We start from the raw sequence: 26,068 nt of genomic DNA on the forward strand, positions 1-26,068 counted from the left end.
GCTCATATTAAGCCAACAATAATTAAGAAATAAGGAGTTGAAAGTCATTCTAAAAGATACACAGCCAGTTTCAACCTGGTAAATACAATATATATAAAATTAATGAAGGACACAAATTTTTTTTTGGAGGCGGGGGCAGGAGAACAAACCCTTCCTCAACTTTTTGCCAGTCCTGTTCCACTGGAGATGCACAAACTGTCACCTTTTGAGCTAAAAATTTCTTCTTGCTTCCACAAAAAAACCAAAAAACCACAGAACACAAATCATAATTTTCAGTCATCACACTGACTCTTGAAACCATTGAAACCACTTATCATGCTGCTGCTACTGTAGTAACTGAGCAGCTCACAATCTTTATAAGCCAATACCCCAGAGCGGTGTTTTTGCCATTTTATGGATGAGGAACTAGGGCATAAAGAGACGAAGTGACTTGCCAAGATCACACAGGAAATCTGTGCCAGAGCAAGAAACTGAGCCCTGGTCTCCCAAGCCCAAGCTAGCACCCAAACCACTGGACTAACTTCTCTCTCTCTCTCTCTCTCTCTGTACTATCACTATCCTACCATGACTGGTGGGGGCTTTGCCAGTGACTTCAACAGGAACATGAACAGGCCTTATTCCTCACATGAGACTTCAAATATTTCCAGCCTATTGCACTATAGAAACCCAGATATTTCAGTGCAGCATCCGAATACTTCAACCCTCTAATCAAATCTGTGTTGATTTATAGAGTTCTCGCACATCAACAGTTTGACTGCAGGTATACAAATGGCTGTAATTACCAAATAGCCACCTCCAAATACTACTCCTGTCGATCTTGTACTTAATAACCATCCGGTAAAACTAATTGGCACGTGTTGGCTAATGAACATGCAATATTTTAAGAGGTATATTCCGTACAATTACTATTGGGAAAGGTTCCCTTCTACAGGCTCATGTGAGACAGTGAAATGACTTTTAAAGTCCTAGGGAGAGTCTCGCACTGAATTGGTGAGAAGCTACCGTTCACCTTTGTTCTTTCTGTTGGAGCTTGTCTACGCTTGGAAATATACCAGGAAAGCTATTCAATAATTAATCCACTCCCAAAGCGGATTAAGCTAAATTGGAAAGAGGCACTTGTGACCGCACCCACCTCCATGGTGCCCCCTTGTGGCCCAACAATAACTACTCACTCTGTTGCGGGGTTTCCGATGGTCAGGTGCCGCCTCTCACAGGTTCAGCAGAGTAGTGCTTTAGCCCTCCAGCTAAGGCACACTTCACTTCCACCCCTTTCCAGGGTATTAAAGTCCAAAAATAAAGGAATATAATGAACTCAAAACCAGGGTCATCCAATGAGTCTTTGGCAAGACCCCTCCTTTCCACTCAGGTCTTATCTTCATGAAGCCAGTCCTTTTAGTTAGGCTTTCTGGGCCTAGTCGTACTCTCCAGCAGGAGGCTCATCCGGGCAGCAAGCTGTCTCCGACTCTCAGCAGAAACCAGGATTCCCTCGCTGAAAGAAGTAGCACTCTGCTCTTTCCTTCGTGGTCAGCCCTGAACTTAACTGGGCCTTCTCCTCATCATTCCCTCTCCATTCCTGACATCTGCCGCAGGTATAGCGGGGCAGGATCCACTGGGTCCACAGCCCCTCATTAACATTTTCCTGGCTAGTGTAAGACCTCTATGTCCCATCACAGCACGTCTTATGTCAGAATAAACATCTCCACACAGAGGCTTACATGAAAATAACTGTCCTGATGTCACTATTTCACTAAATTTCTAAGTGTGAACAAGCCCACCAACCACAGCAAACAGGGTAACCTCACTTTATGGCAGCAAGTGAAAGCAGAGCAAAATGATACTTGAACTCCTATGTCACCTCTGATCCTAGGGCCCAAGATAGCCTTTGTTTATGAAAAAAAGGATGGTAGCCTAACCCAATGGCTCCCAGCTGTAGGGTGCAAATGAGAGTGAGTGCCAATTCTGGGGTATGCTCCCCTGCTCTGCCAGCCCCCATGAAAGCGGAAACAAAGTCAAATTTCAAAAGGATGAATATAAACAAATAATACAATGTAATACAATATAATGTAGGGACAAAATTAGAAAGGCCAAGGCACAAAACAAGATCAAACTAGCTCGAGACATAAAGAGTAAAAACAAAACATTCTACAAATACATTAGAAGCAAGAGGAAGACCAAGGACAGGGTAGGGCCGTTACTCAATGAGAGGGAAAAAATAACAAAACATGGAAATAGCAGAGGTGCTTAATGTCTTCTTTATTTCGGTTTTCACCAAGAAGGTTGGTGGTGTTTGGATGTCTAACAGTGAATGCCAGTGAAAATTAGGTAGGATCAGAAGAGGCTAAAATAGGGAAAGAACAAGTTAAAAATTACTTGGACAAATTAGATGTCTTCAGGTCACCAGGGCCTGATGAAATGCATCCTAGAATACTCAAGGAGCTGACTGAGGAGATATTGGAGCCATTAGTGATTATCTTTGAAAAAAGAACAGGAGGACTTGTGGCACCTTAGAGACTAACCAATTTATTTGAGCATAAGCTTTCGTGAGCTACAGCTCACTTCATCGGATGCATCGGATGCTGTAGCTCACGAAAGCTTATGCTCAAATAAATTGGTTAGTCTCTAAGGTGCCACAAGTACTCCTTTTCTTTTTGCGAATACAGACTAACACGGCTGTTACTCTGAAACCTATCTTTGAAAAAGTCATGGAAGACAGGAGAGATTCCAGAAGACTGGAAAAGGGCAAATATAGTGCCCATCTATAAAAAGAGAAATAAGGACAACCCGGGGAATCACAGACCAGTCAGGTTAACTTCTGTACCCAGAAAGATAATGGGGCAAATAATTAAGCAATCAATTTGCAAACATCTAGAAGATAATAAGGTGATAAGTAACAGTCAGCATGGATTTGTCAAAAACAAATCATGTCAAACCAACCTGATAACTTTCTTTGACAGGGTAACAAGCCTTGTGGATGTGGGCAGCAGTAGACATGGTATATCTTGACTCTAGTAAAGCTTTTGATACTGTCTCACATGACCTTCTCATAAACAAACTAGGGAAATACAACCTAGATGGAGCGACTATAAGGTGGGTGCACAATTAGTTGGAAAACAGTTCCCAGAGAGTAGGTATCAGAGGTTCACAGTCATAACGAGTGAGGTCCCACAGGAATCAGTTCTGGGTACGGTTTTGTTCAATATCTTCATCAATTATTTAGATCGGGGTGGGCCAACTTTGTGGCCCGAGGGCCACATCTTGGTATGGAAATTGTATGGCGGGCCACGAAACCTCATGAAATTGGGGGTTGGGCTGCGGGAGGGTCTGAGGGCTCCAGCTGGGGGTACAGACTCTGGGGTGGGGCCAGAAATGAGGAGTTTGTGGGAGGGGGCTCCGGGCTGGGTAGGGGTGTGGCGGGTGGGGGTGAGGGCTCTGGCTGAGGGTATAGGTTCTGGGGTGGGGCTGGGGATGAGGGGTTGGGGGTGCAGGAAGGTGCTCTGGGCTGGGACCAAGGGGTTTGGAGGGCAGGAGGGGAATCAGGGCAGGGGGTTGGGGTGTGGGAGAGGGTCAGGGATGCAGGCTCCAGGCAGTGCTTACCTCAAGCAGCTCCCGGAAGCAGCGGCATGTCCCCCCTCCGGCACCTACATGAAGGCGCAGCCAGGCAGCTCAGCACACTGTCCCATTCGCAGGTACCGCCCCTGCAGGCTCCCAAGGAGCTCCGTAGCTCCCATGGTTCCTGGCCAATGGGAGCTACGGAGCCCCTTGGCTGACCCTATATATAGGAGCCGGATGGGGGACATGCCACTGCTTCCGGGAGCCATACAGAGCCACAGCACACACGGAGCGGGGCAAGCCCCCGGCTGCAGTGCCGGAGCGGGGCAAGGAGCTCAAGGGCTGGATTAAAACATCTGAAGGGCCAGATGTGGCCCCCGGGCCGTAGCTTGCCCACCTCTGATTTAGATAATAGATACAGAGTACATTTATAAAGTTTGAGGACGATACCAAGCTGGGAGGGGTTGCAAGTGTTTTGGAGGATAGGATTATAATTCAAAATGATCTGGAGAAATGGATGGAAGTAAATAGGATGAAATTCAATAAGGACAAATGCAAAGTACTCCAGTGAGAAAGGAACAATCTGTTGCACACATACAAAATGGAAATGACTGCCTAGGAAGGAGTACTGTAGAAATGGATCTGGAGGTCATAGTGGACCACAAGCTAAATATGAGTCAACAGTGTAACGCTGTTGCAAAAAAAGAGAACATCCTTCTAGGAGTGTTGTAAGCAAGACACGAGAAGTAATTCTTCAACTCTACTCCACACTGATTAGGCCTCAACTGGAGTACTGTGTCCAGTTCTGGGTGCCACATTTCAGGATGTGGACAAATTGGAGAGAGTCCAGAGAAGAGCGACAAAAATGATTAAAGGTCTGGAAAATATGACCTATGAGTGAAGATTGAAAAAATTGGGTTTGTTTAGTCTGGAAAAGAGAAGAGTAAAAGGGGATATAACAGTTTTCAAATACATAAAAGGTTGTTACAAGGAGGAGGGAGAAAAAGTGTTGTTCTTAATTACTGTGGATAGGACAAGACGCAATGGGCTTAAATTGTAGCAAGGGAAGTTTAGGTTGGACATTAGGAAAAACTTCCTAACTGTCAGGGTGGATAAGCACTGCAATAAATTGCCTAGGGAGGTTGCAGAATCTCCATCACTGCGGATTTTTAAGAGCAGGTTAGACAAACACCTGTCAGGAATGGTCTAGATAAGTAGTCCTGCCACGAGTGCAGGGGACTGGACTAGATGACCTCTCGAGGTCCCTTCCAGTCCTATGATTCTGAAAGCCCCTTTGCAGGGGCCAAGAATAGAAGCTGGTTTCCACTGCATTCTCCCCTTCCTCACAGCAGGAATCTGAGCAATTATCTGTGCTTGTACAGCTTTCCTGATCCATAATTAGGGCTCCTAGAAATGATGGTAACACAAATAATATCCATCAGTGTCTGCACTTGCCCCCACTCTGAGAGGGAGGGTTCGCACAGGGGCAGGTAGTCTGCCCACAGGCAGCATTACAGGAACCAGGCACTCTTACATTATAATCCTTGCTCTAGTACTGACTTTAGTTATGTGTAAGTCTACAAGAACAGCACAGAGGAACAGACCCTCCACTGAAATAGGGATTCCTTTCCTCACAGAGCCCTGCAGCCCTACCCAAACCCTCCCTGCTGAAGGGAGAGCCCCAAAGAAACTCCACAAGGCAAGTCTCACAGTTTCCAGGCCCCCTTCCATCCTCTCACTGCATGGGAGTTCCATTTAGCCCTTAGGACTTTCCTACACTGGGAAGTTTTTGTATGTGCCTTGAAACCAGTTTATTCAGAAATAGATCCGGCAATTTTAAACTAGGTCTACACTAGCTCTAACCGATTTTAAAATTGGCTGAAACTAAACCAGTTTTAAAACCAATTGGAAATTGTCCTCAGTGTAGGCATGTCCTTTGTCTGGATTCTGGTTTAGTACATTGTCCCCCTCCTATATGTGTAACTCATATATACATTTAACACTTCAGGATAGAAGTAAGTGAGCGTTCCCCTTTGACTAAGCAAATTTTTTATCCCTTTACAGAGAGAATCAGTAGTGAAACATCTACCGGGACTTTCATTTATTACTGTTCAAGATTAATTTAATATAGATTGTCTGAACATTTCCAAAGGATCCTATATAATTTGGACTATCTTCCCTCAAAGACTACTGTTTCAGAGACCAGCAAACAAAAATACCAGTATAAGTATTAACAAGAGTACAATAAGCAATTTAAATAGTAATTATCCTCAAATACAACTTTATTCCTGAAGGGTTTTAACTGTGTACCTGAAGTATAGCTATTTATGTAGAGCTCACTTTGATGCTCAAACATGCTAGTGAACACTAACGTAGTTCATTCCGACAGTCTCTGAACAGACTGAGCACACATGTCCAGATAATGCATTAAGCCAGTTTTGTTACTTTTGTGGTTCGAAATCTGAAAACTCTGCCTGCCATGTACTATACTGGTAACTAAAAACAGATGTTGAGTGCAAGGCTGTGTGCCGAATTCCTTGTTAGGGCTTTTTGATGTGGAATATATGTATGACAAAGACAAAGGCGATGGTATATCCATGCTTGTCCAGCTTCTCTAAGCTTTTGCTAGTACTGTGTCTGAAAGATCTTTCTGAGGAAGACGTCCCTGAAATCTTCTTATGAATTCGTATAAAAAGCAGTTCCTAAAATAGTGTGTGCACTGTGATTCACTTTCATTTTGCCTTTCTTTCCAGAGAGCCTGGTGGTAGAGTTCACACCCATCTAGGAGGGCAGCAAGTTTTAATATACAGTGCTAGTGAACAGAAAACAGATTTCATCTGCAGTAATAAAAAAGACATTAGGAACTTGTGTGGTCTGAGCACAGGACTCGGGGCTAGGAACTTCTAATACTGAACGTGACCCATGTTGACTCTCTGTGCCTTCAGGCAAGTCAATTAACCTCTGTCTCAGTCTGTAAATTGGGGATAATACTTCTCTACCTAGCTGGGTTGTTGAGAGGATTTACTAGTTTGCATTTGTGAAGTGCTTTCAAGGTAAGAAGTGTCATCAGTGCAAGCCCAGTACTATTATGGCAAACCACTGAATAAACTAAATGTTATCATAGCCAGAACAGGACATATTTTTAGCCTAACAGCTGGAAAATGATGAATCTGTAAACACACAAAAGAATACCATTGGACCCATTACCATCAAGAACTCTCATGTCTACAGGCTCCTGAAATTTTCAGAACCAGCCCAGGCTCTGTTAATATCTATATTATATAGGCATAAAACACAAGAACAATTCTGGATTCTATGGGGACATTTCATTTGTACTCAGGCATGTACATCCTATGCTGCTCAGCAGATCTGCGTGGCTTGAGAGATACCTACTCTGCATGGTACTCTATAGTTCTGATTTTCTGCTGCACAGAGTTTACACAAGGCACAGCAGGGGAGGGAAAGCTGTTTCCAATTTCATTGCTCACTGAATCTCTTGCTGCTAATGTTGTCCAGTCAGCTTCTTGTGTATTGATAACTGTTTCTTTAACAGGATGCATATCATTTTTAAGGTTGAAATAATCATAACACAATGCAAGCATATGCAAGGGAGCCCATCTAAAAACAAGCAAATTTCTGTCCTGCTGGAAACCAAAGGGGAAGAGATTATTTCTTCATTAAATCATTTACCTGTGAGCCTATTACGTTAAACAGCAAAACATAAAAGGTTTCTCAAATCACTTTGCACAGGTATCTTTATTTTTTATTATATACCACAACAACGATTCATCTCATTCTCCTCCTGAACCATTACATACCTAGCTAGGAAGATCAAATAATCTACTGAGACTAAAATCACAGTAATGTCCCCACATATTGAAAATAAACATATGTGATTCATATGTTTCAGAATTCTGGCAATTATCTTCTCCAGACTTGACAGTCTCACAAAGCTAATGTTTTTGTGTCAACAAGGTCTCAAATCCAAACAAAGAAGAGGTATAGCCTGTACCATAGCTAACATGATCAGGATTAGCTACTGATAATGACATCCACTGCAGAGTCATCCAAAATAAGACTTAGCACTAGTCAACAACTTAGAAATGATTTCATGATATTGCACATTCTTGTTAGTAGCATAGTGGATCAATATGAATTTTACAAATATTACAGAAGAGCTATTTAAGGAAATTATGTAGGTGGTGTATAGATTAAAACCCTTGTTATGAAACTGTCTGTTTTTCCTCTTACGACATGATATGATTTAACTTCAACCAATTAAGTAAACACAAATAAAGAACATTCAGTGAGGAAGGCACTGGAATCAGTAGATCAGGATTCAATTCCTTGCTGTGCCACTTACTTCCTGTGTGACCTTAGGCAAGTCACTTAATTTCTCTATGCCTCAGTTTCCCACGTGTAAAATGGGGATAATCCTTCCCTATCACACAGAGGTACTGCAAGTATAAATTAATTCAAGTTTGTCTGACACTACCTCTATATAAACAGGTCTCAGAGTGGTAGCCGTGTTAGTCTGTATCAGCAAAAACAATGAGGTGTCCTTGTGGTACCTTAGAGACTAACAAATGTATTTGGGCGTAAGCTTTTGTGGGCTAAAACCCACTTCATCAGATGCATGGAGTGGAAAATACAGTAGAGAAGTATAAATACATAGCATATGAAAAGATGGGCGTTGCCTTACCAAGTTGGGGGTCAGTGCTAACCAGCCAATTCAATTAAGGTGGAAGTAAGCTATTCTCAACAGTTGACAAGAAGGAGTGGAAATCACTTTTGTAGTGCTAATGAGGCCAATGTAATCAAGGTGGCACATTTCAAACAGTTAACAAGAAGGTGTGAGTATCAGCAAGGGGAAATTAGTTTTTGTAGTTGTAGTGGCTGTCCACTCTACCCTCTCCACACCTTTGCTTCACTGTTTCCTACATGGCCACCTCCATCTAGGCTTTTTCTACCACCTTTCCTAGGCCCTCTCCCTAGTCCATTGTGCCAAGCCCACCCCAGCATCTCATTCGCCCTGCAGGTCTCCCACCACAGTGATTTCAGGTGCTTCTTACATAGCAGCCTGTGAATTCATTCTGCAGTCACATGACTCCTCTCACTCATGCACTCCATCTAGAGAATACCCTCTCCCAAAAACAAGTCTTAAAGGGGTTCCCCAATCCCTTTAACATCCTGGGCAAGCTGAGTCGTGCACACGCCCAAAGGACCAGTGCCCTGGTGCATTAACCTATACGAACTCTCCGCATTTGGGGCTTTAACTCAGAATGAATAGGATTGAATAGGATACCTCATGTGAGCATGCACAACTCAAACAGAAGCAGTGGTTACAGAATCTGGCATACTGTATTTACTAGGTTTGCACAGCATTTTGAAAACCTTCCTAGAGCGGATAAGGAAATAAGTCCCCTTTCGATTTTAAATTAGAGATGAATGCATGTGTCATATTGGAGAGTACATTAAAACAGCTGGAAGCGCACAAACAATATGGGATATTTTAGGCTTTTATTCTTCTGTTTTATTTTCCCCCCATGACATGTTAAACCACAACTGAAGAATATAATGAGCAGGTCAATGCTAAACAGCTTTAGCACTAGAGTATTCTAGCTTCTACATCCGAACACCTCTGTCCAAAATCACCCATGCAGCGGGGCTGGTTTAGAGATCAATAACAGGAACAGGACATCTGTCACCCACATCACCCCAACCAAACAGAGACACGCTGGAATGTTAATGTGATATTTGCCGCCCATATTCCAGTGCAGAGTTAGAGCTATGCCTACACAGCGCAACTCTTGGATGATAAAGTTGGGAAACCAGGGTGTCTTCAGTCTTCACTGAAGGCTGTCTGGAGCACGCTGCAGGTTCCCAGTCCTTCTGTTTAATAGGAAAACATCATCCACTACTTCCCTCATCCTTTCACAAACACCCCAGAAACTAAATCTTGGATGACACAGAACAGGAGGCATCTGGAGCAAGACAAGCGAGATGGGACAGGGTGGGGAGGAATAGTCACACACTGAATCTTGGGCCTTGTAGGCAGGAGGTTAGGGGCCAAGTCATGGTTTTGCCATGATCTTCAAGCAAGGGACAGCACTGTTGTACAGCCCTTCTGGACTCCCTTTGCTCCACAAGCGAAGTACCCTGTGCTGAGGCTACACCTGACACTAGACACTTGCTGTTCTGAACTCATGTGTGGTTACAAATTTTGCAATATTTGGTGTTTTTCTTGAAGCCCCACCACCTAGAGTCCTTTGCTTACTTGAGACTCTCAGCTTTCATTTAAAAAAAAAAAAAGTTTCTACCTCTCCTGGTGGCAGAGAAAAGCTTGAAAATGGGACCCAAGAGTACCCTGAAGGTTCAAAAAGCCAAAAGGCAATGAACCTCCCTCCCCCACACACTTTTTTTTTTAAAAACCTCTGGATTTGTATACCAATCGAATGATGGGGGGGAGGGGGCGTGCCTTCTTCAGGATCTTTCAGTGCTCGTGGTTGGCAATACTGCATACTTCCCTTGGCACACTAGTAGTTATGCTAGCCAGTGCTTGGGTGACTTCACACCCTGGCTCTCCCCCAGCCCAGCTTTGCAAAAGGGAATCACAGCAGCTCTGTAGAAAAGTGCTCTCTTCTCTGTACAGCTACTTCCTTCCTTTTGCCAGCTACCTGGGTGGTGAGGGGGGCACCTTGCATTCCACTACTCAACTGGGCTGCCATGCAAGCCAGGCCGCAATCTAGCCCTCGGGGAATGGCATTTCAAAAGACCCCCACATTTGCTTGCACCAGCATTCCTCCGCAGAGCGTTGAAAGACTATACAAATAAAACAAAACAGCAGTGTAATTGTTATGATCATGAACCATAACCAAAGCAGTCCTAATAAAAACTATACTGCTCAGCCCAAAAGGGAACAAGAAACCCCTTGAAAGGAAAATGCTACTAAAACGGACAGAAGGAAATAAACATATTAAAGGTGACAAGTTAAAAATAGTCAATATCCTTAATAACAACCAATTTTGCCAGCGAGATATGCAAGACTAAGGACATTGGCAGTATTGAGCTGCTGCATAGGAGCACACAGTACTATACTGAGCAGTATATCTTATTGTACTGACTGCACTATGAGTATACTACACGTTCTATTTAGTTTCACATGTTCAGTCAGTGATTGTAATGAACAGTTGAGAATAATGCTGCCAGATTGCTACTGGATAAGATTAAGAAGAAGCAGTTATCAATTCATCTTTTAAAAAAAAGCCATCCACTTCCACACTAATATCTGAAATACTTTAAAGATCTGGGTGTGTAAAATACTTAAATTACTTTCCCTGCTACAAACTGGTGATATACACCTATGTAAAATGTGAGCCCTTGAGTCCCCATCCTCCAGCCAGACTTTTTGCAGACTGTGTTAGAAGTAGTTAGTTCACTGTTTCCGTCTCCACATCTGGAGATTAAAACAAGTTTAAAAAGGCAAATGGTTTACAATGTAAATATATGGCTTCTCTCTCCACAGATATACTATTTGGCATTCACATATTTTTAAGAGTTTTTTTTAAGCGGAGTATGTCACGTTATTTATCTTTCTGAGACAAATAGCTTGATCCAAAGCCCAGTGAAATCAACAGGAATATTTTCTGTTGACTTCACTGGTGGTTGCTAGATAGGGTTCAAAGACAGGAAAGTAACACAGGTCCAGATTCAGCAAAGCACTGAAGCATGTGTCTGAAGTTAAATGCTTTGCTGAACTGGGCTCATACTGATATCGCATGTATTCCCAGACTGGATCAGAGCCATAGCCCATCTAGTCTCTTGACATTGGCCAGCACAAGATGCTGGAGGGGAAGGTGCAAGAACACCACAATAGGCAGATGTAAAATAATATGCCCCCATGACAGGCTCATAAAACTTCATGCTTCAAGGTTTATACCAATCTCATTTTATTAGAGATTAGGTGTCAATTACAGGAGCAGGCGGTTGAGTTTCTGTGGCCTGCAATTTGCAGGAGGTCAGACTAAATGATCAAGATGATCCATTCTGACCTTAAAGTCTATGAGTCTACGATAATGCTTAAAAAGTTTGAGAAAGACTAACTAACAAACCTGGGTATTTTTGTTATTCATGCAAATGCCCAGTCACACCCTGAATCTTGCTAACATCCTGTGGCAATGAGCTCCGCAATTATATACATGTGTGAAAAAGTGTTTCCTTTTATCAGTTTTGAAATTATCACACACCTAACGACACTGTATCAGATTAAAACTGTTAAGGGCCAAATCTTCCAGGGTTGTCTTCGAATTTCCCCATTTCTCAAGCCTATGTATCTATTTTTAGGCTCCTGAATAAGGTCTCAAGCTTAGACAGCTTTAAGACTTCAGTGGCTCATGCAATGGGATTACTCAGTGAATAAAGTTAAACACGGGCACAAACCATTATCAGGAACTAAAAGTGGCCTGATTTTCAAAAGTGCCAAACATCTGCAGCTTCCACTGACTTCAGTGGACCCTGTGGGTTCCCAGCAGCTCGGGGTGGGAGGAGGGAGGAAATGAGTCTAACTGTAGACAGCCAGGTTTGAAAGTCTAGACCTAACCCTTCTGTGTAAATTAACATGTCATGTGAAAACAAAACTCCTATTACAGATCTCTGAGCAAAGGCTCCCTCCGAAGGCTGATGAATAGCACAAACAAAAAAACTTTATTTTTAAACTAAAAACCAAGTTGCTAAGACACCAGCTGATCTGTCAAGAACATAGGAAGAGTCAAGTTAAACTTCTGACCGATGGAATAGCCTGAAGGACCAGTTTCTGTCACCTGCCTACACATCAAATCCTTCATGACCTGGTCTGCACTAGTACAAAACATCACCTGTTGAAGACAATAGGTGTGAGCAATTGTTTCAGCGCTGATTCCATTGCCTGCAGTTTAACTGCAAGCATAGGCCAGGACAAACCCTGATCAGCAACGTTTCAGAAAACCCTGGTTCAGACTTGCAGCTTAACTGTGTACAGCGGAACCAGTACTCAGTACTGCACCCACTGTCAGCAATTGGTAAATGTAACTCATGGAAACCAGACCCATGGAGTGCTCCCAGTGATTTCAGTACTGGGGGCCAATCCTGCAAAGCCCTACTAAGTGCTCAGCATCCTGGGGTGCCATTGAGGGAGCTCAGTATCTGGCAGCATCGGGCCCTTCAGGAGCAATCTAACCAGTTTCCACAGGTTAAAAACATGATTGCAATCAAATGAGGAAGATTGTCCAGTTTTAATCAAATAAAAATGCCAAGACAATGCAAATTGCCATTATTCCCAGAAACCAAGAAAAGGGACTAGACGCTGCTCTCATTTATATCAGTGTAAATCTGAAGTGCCTCCATTATATTCAGCACAGTTACTCTGGATATACACCAGCATAATTGAAAGCACAACTTGGGCCAAGGGTAAGATTTCAGAATACAGCCAAGACTCACTTAACCTTGGTAATATGAGGAGCCTGTAAGGTTAGTCTCGAAATATACAAAGATGAACGTTAAATTGGGTATACTCTCTCTCTCTGAACTGTAATAACTGCATTATTAATCAAGCAAAAGCATATAAAGGCTGATGAATGTTCACAGCAGTTTCGCTTCCCAAAATAATTTTATTTAAAATGTGAAAGTTCATGTTTCCATCCTTCTAATGAAGAGGAAGCTGGAGTCAACATGTTGCCCAAATTAAAAAAGGTTCCTCATAAAGACAAATGTACTTGATTTTACATTTTTACAGTTAAAATTTCTTCAAGCCAGATGTGCTCAGTTGGCAGTTATGCTCTATAAAGCCTTTACTAAACTGTTAAGTTGTTGGTGAGCAACTATTTATTACTAACCAGTTATTTTAGTAAAAAAAGCTTTGCATGGCCAAAAGATAGTTTGTTATCAAATTAACAAAGTTACGAAAGCTGCAACATAGGAAATATATCGCTCACATCACATTAATTTACAAGTAAATGTCAGAGCAGAAGTGGCAGTACCTAAATATTGCACCATTTGTCATTAGGGATTATATGCTGATTTAAGAAATTATTTGATGCAAAAGATCAACTATGGCCTTCAGACAGATCTCATATTTATGTAATGCAGTAGCTTGAGTGTTGGGATTTTGTTTTGTTTTGTTTTGTTTGGGGGGGGGGGGTTGAGCGCGGGGGGAAGGCACAAATACAAGCACACCCCCATGCAAAAAACTGAAAGCTTTACCTCAGTAAATGGCTTCAGTCAGGTACGTGTCAAAACTTGCGCAAAAATCAACCATTTTGGTTTTACTTACTTCCTCATAAACTTGCAGCTGTAGAGAGGAAGTGGAGGCTTTGCAAGGCCATTTTCTCAGTGCATCCTTTTTAAAATTAGAAACCAAGCCATTACAAATAATTCCAGCACAAGAATGTGTTCCTGCATGTAAAGCCAGCTAATAATGCGAAGTATAAACAGCAACCAGACAAGCTTATTTCAAACTAGGGCATACAATATTGTACGGTGCAAACATAGTAAACTGTCTCCATTTTTAGCTATACATCCACTAGTTTGTTTCCAGTACATAGTTAAGAATTGCTTTTTCTTCTAAAAAAGCAAAATACATATAAATGTTTCTCACCAAAAAGTAAGTATTCTTCCAGATTTTCAGTTATCTGTAATTTATTGGCCAAGACTATGCAAACTCCAGTGATGACCTCAGTCCATTGGTTCACAATTATCTTCTCCCTTTAAAATTAAACGTTTTGTGCTTCCATTCTCATTTATTGTCAGGCCAAGAGGGCTCCAACAGTAAGTAGTCACAGGTTTCACATACTGCAATTAAACCCAAGTTTAAGACATAGGATAGTGGCTGTGAGAACTTAACGGGCTATGATCTCCGGAAAATAAAGTGACAAATGTCGAATATATGCTCCTGGAGAGAGATGTTATTTAAAAACAGTTCTATAGCTCAATAAGTGCAAAAATATTCTGTCACTGGAACATTCTAGAGGCAGTGTTAACATTTAAAAGTCTCAGGAAATGCAAAAGTTAAAGTTCTATCAGCAACATTAGCCTGTATATTTAATGGTATACTTTTATAAAACATAAGTAGCAGTGTATTAAGCAACACATTTAATAAGATAAACAAGAATAGAAAATCCAAGATCTGTTCAATGTGACAAAGGCCGAAGTCTGTGCCTAGGACCCAGGCTCCTGGAGCCATGTGATTACATCAGAATCTCAGCGTTCATTAATTTTTTGTTAAAGTTTCTACCCCTCATGGTTGCAAAAAGAAAAAGCAGCCTTGAAAACATGGCCCACTGTGCATGTTATTAAAGCAGCCATACCTGCCTGAGTCTGCAGACAGCCTGAACCAATGTCTCTGAGAGGATGAACTACCCCAGGCCTCTCAAAAAAAGTGTTTACCCCAAGGGCCACTGCCCCCAATAGAGGATTCTGTTGTGTGGCAGGAGGGTTAGAGAGCAGCAGGCCCAGCCTAACCACCCACCCAAGTACATACCCTAGCAAATCAGGGTATAAGTACAAGGTGACCCCTTCAGCTACCACCCCGTCACTCCAGGGAGGAGAGAGAATCTTGGCTGCTCCTGAGAAGAAGCCAGGAGGCCTTGCTGCCACTCGTTTAGGGGAGAGGATGGGGAGAGACAGCCTCCAGGCTTGGTGTTTTGTAGGACTCTGGAAGTGTCTGACTTCTCTTGCTGTCAAAACCTTAACTTGCCCGTTTCTCAATCAATTGCAATTCAGTGATTTGCCACAAAGCTGAAGACACCTACACCTGGTCTACAGCAGCATTTCTATCATTGCTAGGGCCGGTGGAGCTGCACCAACCCTTGAACAACGCCAAGAGAATGATGGCACCAGCAAACAGCACAGCTGTACCACTGGCAGCAACAGGGGGGCCCCAGCTGAGGCATTTTTACCACCAGGTCAGGCCTAATTTTTAGGATGCAGTAAGAAAAAAAAAAAAAAAGGTTTCCTAGAGAGCCAATCCAGTAGGCAAATACGTGCCCCACACTACATAGCACATGTCTCTATTAAACACAGTCATGACAACCAAATCATATTTTAATAGTTGAGCAGGAATAGGTCAGAAGGTGAATGTCCTGCAGAGATAAAATACCATACCTCAAGTGTATAAAGAAATATGAGGTTTTGCTGATAGTTATTCAAGAAAGAGCAATGTTCTAACATGACATATACCCGGAGTTTCCCAGGCACTTAACACATCCATAGCAAAGACTTACTGTATTTCCCCTTTATGGCGCCATCGCACTTCTTGGGACTTTAGGACTGTGTCACTTTCCCATTGGAAGAGAAATCTGCAGACAAACAGACTCTGAATATTTCCTTGTCTACATTTTTTTAGAGCACGTGCACATGTCTCATTTACTTGAACACAGATGACAAAACCAGCAACAAAGTTACCTGTTGCAGAAATCTCAGCCAAGAAAGCAAGCCTCTTCCTGACCCTGTATCTCGCTGGCCTTGTCTACACTAGACCTTATTTCCTTCTCTGAGTATGGTTGGACAATGTAATATTTCAAAAGCTGGTGGCCAGTCTACACTAGAGCTCTGACCAGGGTGCCAAGAGATGTGAACAAGAGGGAGAAATGCCAGGGTTTTGGTTTTTTTAAATGTACTTTTTCTTTAAAATATGTGAATACATTTCCACAATTTCTGTGGATAGTGTGTGGCTAGGAATAGCTCGACCAAAGGAAGCAATAGCTGCTGTGGTGCATGCGCAGGGTTAATTATTTCAATTATTTTATTTATTCATTTATTTACCAGAATGAGTGGCCATATACCTGTTGATGTGAATTATTCCCCTGTTCTACAGTTACCTTAGTTTATAATGACAACATTTTAAAAATCTCAAGCTGTTTTTCAATTCATAGATTATAAAGTCAGAAGGGACCATTTTGATGATCTTCTCTGACCTGTGTAACATAGGCCAAAGAGAACTTTCAGGCACTTATCCTCCCCAGGAGTCCACCAGCCATTTTCTGTGATTTTACCATCACATGTGCCCATTTTAAAATAAAAAGTTTCTCTCCATCCTATACTTCCCCCCATTGATGCATGCCAGACTGACACACTTTAGGGTAAACTGACTACAGAGAGGAGAAAATTAAACTGACTGTCTGCAAAGTGCTGCCAAACACATGAAGTAAACATATTAAAACACTGCCTAGAGAAACAGTCTCAGTTTCTTTCAGTTCGTCACCTTATGAGTTACTTTCAGCTATAGCAGGTAAATGTTTTCAGACAGATTGATGATTTCTAAGTGGATGGCAGCCCTGTAAAAACACACACACACATTCAGGTTCCGTTACTTTTTAAAAATACAATTGAAAAGATGCATGTGATAAGAGTGTAATTTAGAAATATTTCTGTTGTCTTGTTCACACAGGACTTGAGCTCATGGGAAAGACTCCTTTGGGCTCCTTGGAGTCAACAAGGACCGACAGCCTGCTCCTGGTTCCACATAAGTCAACAGCAAAACTCCCATTCACCTGAGTGGTGCACGATTGGAGCACTAGGTACTATGGCCCTTTAGAAAGAGGCAGCTGGGCAGCCCTTTTATGCACATTTTAAAGGGAATAATCTTAGTTTAAAGGATGTTGAGAATATTTATAAATCGAAGAGGGAGTGGAGCAGTCAGCACAAATGCACGTAGCTGTACCCAACAATTCGGCACAGAAGGGCTTACGTCAACATCTGAAGAACACCCACAAACAGGATGTTTTTTGAAGCACTTCTCCCCCACCCCCACTCCCACCACACCCCGAGCGAGTTAACAGAAGCAGGAGTTTCTGGACTGACCCTTACATTCAGAAATAGCATGGTAAGGTAACTCTTGCTTAAGCAGTGCTAACACAAACCCTCAGCAGGCAAAAAACTGACATCCCAAATCAAACACAGTAAGCTAAATGCATCCTCTAACTTAATAGGAAGAAACGTTACCAACTACAGACCCTTTCTGCACTGTTATTACTAGTGCTCTGCAAAGGGGTCCTGGGCTGGTGGTACAGAAATGAGACGGAGGAGGTACCAAGATTTCGTTTCTGACAAAATGATTTTCCACAAGCTGTGTAAATTTTCTTGAGTTAAAGAAATACTCTTCAGGATTTCACACTCTCAGTGGAGCACTCCCACTAACAATCACCTGTGTTCTAGGAGCCTCGGTGAAGATTTACATCTCATCTCCATCACTTTCAGAAATAAAACTTCCATTAAAAAAAAAGAAGTTTCCTGAATGCAATAAATAAATAAATAGTTATACAGAAACAGACTTGTTAAGTGTGACTGGGAGTAATTAATAAGAGACTGCCTACAGCCCATTGGACTGCACTTTGGGAGACTTGGGTCTGGAAGAGATCTCTGATCTTTCGTTACTCAGAACACCAAAGAACATAGAATCATCAGAGAGTCATAGAATCATAGAAGATTAGGGTTGGAAGGAGGTCATCTAGTCCAACCCCGCTGCTCAAAGTAGGACCAATCCCAACTAAATCATCCCAGACAGGGCTTTGTCAAGCCAGGCCTTAAAAACCTCTAAGGATGGAGATTCCACCACCTCCCCAGGTAACCCATTCCAGTGCTTCACCACCTTCCTAGTGAAATAGTTTTTCCTAATATCCAACCTAGACCTTCCCCCACTGCAACCTGAGACCATTGCTCCTTGTTCTGTCATCTGCCACCACTGAGAACAGCCGAGCTCCATCCTCTTTAGAACCCCCTTTCAAGTAGGTGATGCTCAGGCTCAGGCAGATAAAACTACATCTTCAGGAAATGATAGCATAGTCCAAACAACCTGATTAAAAAGCAGCTCACAGGAGAGAGCCAGCTCATTAATGTATTCCTTTTCTGATGGTTATGGCACACGGGAGAAAGTGGTATCTCAGAAACCTGGAGGAAGTGGAAAAATCAAAATACACCAATACCATCATGCGCATGATTGGACATCCTCAGTCCTTACATCGTAGAAGTACTGAACCCCCTTTTTCTTGCCCTTTCCCCCTACACACACATATGACCTGATTTGAGTTGGGAGAACAGAGCCCATGTTTGAATGTCTAGGACAACCCAGTTGTCAAAACATTAGTTTTTTATTCATGCTGAACTCTAGTTCATATGCATAAGCTCGTTACATACAGCCACACCCGCACTGAAAATAAAACACTAAACTAAATGGTCAGACCTTAAAGTGCATGGGGAGAAGAAAGATAATAAATAGCAATGCCACTTTGTACTGAAATATCACTTTTCATCTGTAGGTCTAAAAGCACTTAAACTTACCCTGCCTGTTGTAATTGGCATGCACCGTAGGGGATGCAAGAAACTGCATATACGAGAAGTGAATTATCTGGAACGGATGTGGAAGGCTTACGTAGCACTGTCACTCAATACTGCTACATACAAAGATGTCAGCAAAGTTGAAACCTTAAGTGTCTAATCTCAATTTAGGGTTTGTTCTTTTTTTCAAGCTTACTACTTCAATCACTCATATACAATTTTTGGAAAAGGGGGGCCAGGAACAGAAGGAAGATTGATAGATTCACTTCCACAAGTGAATGGGGGTTGAAAATACTTCCTTTGGTTAAATGATTAAAAAGCTACCATGTGGTCCAGCTGATTAGCTAGCAATTGCCATCACTCAGAAATGAGCTCATGTAACTTGCTTGACCAGAAACAGATAGGATATAGTCTTAAACTAAGCTCTATTACCAAATAAATATGTGAATACAACCAAGACCGCTTATAAAGTAGGCCTACTTTATTGTTCCACCAACACAGCATCCAAGCACTTCTCAAGTGTCTTAAAATAGAAACAAGAACAATCTCTTCATTTTTTCTGACCCTGTATGAAAAATAGATTAATTCGTTTATGATTATCTTTGTTTGCCTGCTTTGTTTGCTTGGTTGCCTATGTGTGTGAGAGAGGACAAGAGCGAGAGGGTGCAAATGTGAAAAAAAATGAGGAAAACCTAAGTCACGGAAATAAGACTTATCTTTACTCCTCATACCAGCATGTGGCTTCTTTCGGCTCTTGCTACTAAGTATCATCGAATTTTTACAGCGCTGGAGGTAGACCACCTTGTTGGACCCTATTGATCCATAGTTTCGTTGTTCCGGAGGAAGGCAGTTGTTATGGGAAATTACACTTATGGAGGGAGAAGAGATCTCTCAGGCAGACAGAACCAATCCCATGGAGAACCTGATCCAGATTCTGTATGCAGCACAAAGAGCTGGGGTGATGTGATTGTGGTGACCTGTGTTGCTAAACAGACAAGCTGCTGCATTTTGTACCCGTTGCTGCTGCTAAAGGGTGTGGGGCTTCATTATTAAAAATACAATAAGTTGTCATAATAAACACTGGAGATCACAAATGCAGGAGTCACCGTGCCACTTCTGCATCTGAGTGGACAATATGCAGTCTTCTGGCTAGCCACAGATGAAAGCTGGTGTGTTTTGCTGCCATGGCTGTCTGGACACCCAGAGCAGTGTAGCCTGTGGACCAGCTAAATCTGAAGACACATATTGTAGGCAGTGGAGGATGTTATAAACATGTAAGTGCCTCAAAGTGCATCATTCTTCCTACCAACATCACATCAGTCTTAACAGGGTTCAGCTTTAGCCAGCTGTTCTTCACCCAGATACTGATTTCAGGTAGGCATGGAAAAAGCTGAGAGACAGCGCTGCTTAATAGTTGATGTAAAGGAGGATGTAGCACCTGGCATCCTCTGCACACTACTGGCACTTCAGCCTATGTTGTCATGCAAGGCCTCCCACTGGCTTTGTTATAGATACTGAATAACATGGGGAAGAGGATGAGCCTTGGTGGGAATCTAAAGGCAAGGGCTTTAGAAATGGAGAACTAGTGTCTCATAACAACTTTCTGGGCTCAATCTTTATTTTAAAAAAAAAGAAAGGAAAAAGAAAAGGCCCTGAACCATTTTGAAACACTTCTATTCACTCCTATATCCTCATACAAGTGAGACAGGAACATCTGGTGATCAACCATACCAAATGTCACAGAGCAGCCCAGCATGAAGAGTATGGGTATGTCTATGGACAGCAGGAGGACATCCCCCAAAATAAGAAGCGTTGCCATACTATGCCCTGAAGCATGACCCATCACACTGGCAAGCAGAGAGTATTTAGAGTGTGCTGCCATGCAAAGGCATACTGCAAAGTCACCCTGCCAGTTCTGATAAATCAATCTACCAGGTTTGGAGATTGTTAGAGGTGTGGGAGGGGAAGAGGAGAAATAACTAATCTTAAAAAAGTCCAGACTCCCCCCCTTCCCCCCGCCAAGCACCCTTTGTTGCAATACAGACTTCACAAGATGCAATCCACGTGGCTCAAACCAGTTTTACGCTCTACTACCAGTGATGAAGCAAGATCCTTGTTGAGGAGGTTTAGCAATGGTTTAAAAACCTTTAGCGCTTTAATTCCAAGGACCTCATGAAACACGATTTCAGACTTAGACGGAAAGCACTGAAATGCTACACTTCCTTTACCAGCTGTAGTGCAAATGCCTTTAATATTATGCTGCAGTCTACACTTTCAATTTACAGATCTCACCTGAATCTTCTGATTTATGAGACTTGTTCTATGCACTACAGAGCAGAATGAAGTCTCATGGTGTGAAACATTCTCTTCATTTGCTATAAGCACCACATCCGAAGACATGAGTGTAACAAGGGACATGCCAGGAGACAGAACTATAAACACTGTCTTTGGTTAAATTATGGAAATGCATTTAGACTACTATAATTCATACAGTCGCCTTTCAATGTTTATTTTATTTTAAAAGTAGCTAATTTTTTCCTTTAAAAATTTGGTGTTAATTATAAGGCAAATGCCAGGTAGAGGATTTTGTAGTGGAAGGTTTCTTTGGAAATACATAAATAAAATGAGAGAGAGAGAGAATGCATGCACATGTGTGTGTGTAGGCATGTGTGTGTGTGTGTTAGGGGAAAGGGAGTTGTTTGAATAAGGACCCCTAACTGCTGATGATCATTTTAAAAGTAACAGGAAAGTTTTGGACTCCAAGGACACCCACACTGCAGATTATAGGCAGACCAAGTTAAACTAAAAATAGCTGATTAAGACAAGCAAATGTGTAACAGATGGTACAATATGTTGATAAATTAGGCTGTGGGAAACATACTATCACTTTACTAAATATTTTAAAATTCTTTTGAACTTCTTTTAATGGTAAGAAGTGATTTAATGCAAATTATAGCTGCTCTATTATTAAATTTAACATTTTAACATAAGCTGAGAGTTGAATATTGCCATTTTCTAATAGTGTGCAAACAGTTATGGCAACAAAACCAAAAATGCACTCTTTAAACATGAAGGCCTAGTAGAAAAATAATTACTATGTATCATGGTAATAAATAGCACTGAATTCTCAAAAGAAGGTTAATACACCTTAGAGACCTTACACAAATAGCCAACATCCATTTTTATCCTACCCCTCAGCTCTGAGAATTGTAAAACTACATATTTGACTTGAAAGTTGGATAGTATATCAACTCTAACTCATCAATGGGTAAAATGTTCAAAAGTGAATGAATGTCAAACATTTTTCCTATACAGAATACTAAGTTCACTTAAGTTACACATATAGGCCCCAATTCTGCAAGCTGCTCCCAGCAGAAAAAATGCAGGCAGAATCCCATTGTCTTCAATGGGGATTCACATGGGCACGCACTTGGAGCCCATTACAAAATTGTGGCTCTTTAAAATCTGATCCTGCATAGCAGTTGACTTCAATGGGAGTTTTAGGTGCACAACAAGGAATGCAAAAATAGGACGATCATTGGTTAAACAGGTTTCAGAGTAACAGCCGTGTTAGTCTGTCTTTGCAAAAAGAAAAGGAGTACTTGTGGCACCTTAGAGACTAACCAATTTATTTGAGCATGAGCTTTCGTGAGCTACAGCTCACTTCATCGGATGCACACCGTGGAAACTGCAGTAGATATCATTGTATATAATGTCTACTGCAGTTTCCACGGTATGCATCCGATGAAGTGAGCTGTAGCTCACGAAAGCTTATGCTCAAATAAATTGGTTAGTCTCTAAGGTGCCACAAGTCCTCCTTTTCTTATTGGTTAAACAAACAACCTAAATGGTTAAAAAAATTCCCTTGTTATGTTTTTTATGTGAAATAACCTTTTAAAAGAAACCTACATGAAGGTTTGTTTAAAAAGCAACTAGGAATCTGACAGTGTTTGAACAGCCAAATAGCAACCATGCACGCAGTTGCAAAGTGTTAATATTCATCGGGAGGAAGAGGCAAATTAAAACATTAGTTTAAGCAACGATTAATTAATTAATTCCAACGCTGGACTGATGAGAAAATGCAACTAGTTCATTAAAGTAAATGTTCTAACATTTCTCATCTGCCTCTTGTCTCTGAGTGACACTGAAACACACTGAAATCTACCTTGAGCCACAATATTTCACTGATTTAAATGGAAACAGGTCTAGGCTGCGGCAGAATGGAATGCCAAACCAACAAACACCAGAAAGATGCAAAATAACTGGGCTGTTCTAGATGGCTGGTTCAGTGACAAATCCCCTAATCGATTCATCTGAAAGACAAACAGCGCCTTTCTTCCTGGCATTTTGACATTTGCCTGTTTTCCCCACACAATGCAAAACTCGACTGACTAGTAACGCAGTACATTATTAGCCTCAGGCAAAATAGCCTTATTAGCCCTCCTCCCGCTTCTCTGAGCGCGTCGCCCGGAGACCAGACAGACAGACAGACAGACACACGCCCGAATGGCGCTCGCTGCACGGCGCAGTACCGGCGATCGCAGAGCGGCCAGAGCGCGGGGAGGGTGTTTGTGCTCCGCAAACGGGCGGAGCACCGCAAGACGCGGCTTCACTTGGCTGAGCGGCACAGCAGCAAACCCCCCCCCCCCCCCCCCCCCCGAGCTGGAGCTGCCGTAGCCGCTGCCCGCTCCGCCCCGCTCCGCCCCGCTCCTCGCCCGCCGCAGCGCGGGCTCCCTGCCGCGCGGGGCTTTGCCGAGCCTCCCGCAAGGCTGCCCGGGCTCCTACCTGGTCGGCGAGTTTGAGGACTGCCATTCTCCCTCGGCGCGGCTCGGGCACATGCAGCTCCGCGGTCCGGGGGTGTCCGCCAGCTTCAGGAGTTGCGGGCCGGGTGGGGAGGAGAGCTCAACGCAGCCGTGCCTGGGAGACCTGCAATTGACAATCCAGCTGCTCGCTGGGGTCAGGAGGAGCCCAGGAGCCTGCCGCTAACCGAGCCTGCCTGATACAGGAAGTACTGACTGCACAAGCCCAGCTGCCACTGACATCACCCCGTGCACAACACACGCACAGAGCAGCTCTGGGCAAGGACAAGGCTGCCTCCTACTGCTCGCATCTCCCCCAGAGCATCCCTCTCCATCCCCATCCCCCCCCGCACACACACACACGCACGCACACACAAAAAGACCAGGGCTGCTTCCTGCTGCTGCTCACAGCTGGGCTACCCTCACCCCGCTGCACCTCCCCTCGCCAATATTTTCTTTGTTCCTGTCACAGCCTTGCCCAAATTCCTTCCCTTCCTGCCTGTTTCTCCAGCATGTTGCACTTATAACATTGAGCAGCCCTTGGCATGCCTGGCTGCCAGCCCAGCTCTCACTGAGCTTCCGGTCTGTAGTCGTTAAGGTGGCACTTATCACCTTGGTGTATAGACACAACACACTGCAAAGCTGTGGTTCTCAAACTCCAGCCTTTAGAGCAGTCGTACACATTGTCCTAAGGGTCTAGAAAGCACCAGAATGGAGAAGGAACTTAGGGAGGTGTGGTGGGAATGAAGGGAGGAGATGGCCCAGGAGCTGATTTTGCTCCTACAAAGCAGTCTTTAGAATGAAAGGATAGGAGAAATATTATTTAATGAGTATAATCAGGGAGTTTGGCCCTACCCTGAGAGTTTGCAATCTAAGGTCCCAAGTCTGCAAACCCCTTAGGTACAAGAGTAACTTCATGCACATGATTCGTGACTCCTTGTTGCACATTTGCAGGATCAGAGCCTGAGATTTCATAGTCTGCCTCCAGTGGGACTCCAAGCAGGTGTAAAGGTTAGTTCACACAGAATAGAATCCGGGCTTAAGTTACACACCGTCAGGACAGGCTAATAGTACACAAATACATAATGCAGATAACAGAATCTGGACTGGGATTTAGGAAAAACAGGTTATGTTCCCAACAATCCGTTCTGGCACAGGCTTCCTTGGGCTAGTCACTTAGCTTGCAGTGAGAGATTAACTTAACCTGAAGTGGTAGTTACTGTTGCCCATTCATAAAGGGGGAAAGGAGCCTGAACCTCAGAATAAACAGTAGTTGCCATAGAGCCACTGCTTCCCTACACTGCACCCTCCTGCCTCAGTTGCTTCTCCCTTTGCTTCCCTCCTCCAAAGGGAGTGGAGGAGAATGTGGGACCCTGATAGCCTGGTTGTCTGTTACCCTCCCCCTTAAGTAGTCATTGGCACTGATGGGTAAAATACACGAGAAAAAAGGCACGGGGAAATCAGGCCCTTCCTCTCTCTATGACTCACTTTCCACATCTGGAAAATGGAGATAACGTTTCCCTACCTGAAGCCAGATTTGTGGTGCTTAATCCTGCAAACATTTATTCACATGCTTAATTTTACTAATGTAAGGATTGGGACCGTAATTATGGCTTGAGTCTCTTCTCATTAACACTGAAGTAAAACCGCTGTAGTCCAGATGAAGTCAGTAGAGCTCTGCTGGTGTAATACCAGTAGAAGTTAAAGGAGAATCAGGGTCTAAATGTTTGTAAACTGTTTTTGTCACTGGACAAAAGGCACTAAATGAGTTCAAAAAGTGTTATTTTTATATTATAAAAAAGATCCAGGATAAGTAGATCAAGTGTCAGATTTTGTCATTTTATTATTACTTTGTTTATATCATTTTATATTAACACATGCAATTATAACCCCTTTACGGGGATCCCATAAATACTGATGGCCTGAAAATAAAAGGAAAATTAAAATTTGGACCAGTTTCCAAATTCAGATAATTCTGTATAAGACAGAGGTAGTATTTCTTTTTAAACAAATGAGCCAATGCTTTATTGGTCTAAAATTTTTTTTAAAAAGTAATCCTTCATTAACAAGCCATGCTCATAATGACTACAGTGTTCTACAATGACCTAAAAACATTACAGGTAACCCAACGGCAAGCTATAACATTTTGGCCCTTTGCTACAGCATGCTATAGGTTTTGTAGGGTTTTTCTTCAAAAATAATAAATAAATAATAATAGCAGTACTTACAACAGAAGAAAACCATCCTGATGAGGAAACAAGTGTCAGTTTCAGACTTCCAAGCGGTTACTATAAATGGTGATTTAAAGTTAACAAGCAAATTATGAACAATATTTTGACACTATGCATCATCTTAAGAGTTTTTCCAAAAATTATCAATAAAAATTGATAAAATTGATTAAAAAAACCCCCACA

The 26,068-nt window shown here is 42.5% G+C and overlaps 1 protein-coding gene across 10 annotated transcripts in view; it reads right to left on the minus strand.

The window, feature by feature from the left end:
• Positions 1-23,884, minus strand: part of ANKRD44 (ankyrin repeat domain 44) — a 215,684-nt gene extending 191,800 nt beyond the window's left edge. For 7 of the 10 annotated variants that reach the window (XM_073306276.1, XM_073306275.1, XM_073306269.1 and 4 more), the window contains exon 1: positions 23,641-23,883. In XM_073306276.1, coding sequence (XP_073162377.1) covers positions 23,641-23,667 — 27 coding nt within the window. In that variant the 5' untranslated portion in view covers positions 23,668-23,883. Of the gene's footprint in view, positions 1-23,640 lie in introns of all 10 variants that reach the window. The other 3 variants (XM_073306271.1, XM_073306273.1, XM_073306274.1) reach the window with 1 other exon arrangement.
• Positions 23,885-26,068: the final 2,184 nt, after the last annotated feature.

Source organism: Lepidochelys kempii, chromosome 11 (assembly GCF_965140265.1).
Source record: "Lepidochelys kempii isolate rLepKem1 chromosome 11, rLepKem1.hap2, whole genome shotgun sequence".
NCBI classification, from domain to species: Eukaryota; Metazoa; Chordata; order Testudines; family Cheloniidae; genus Lepidochelys; species Lepidochelys kempii.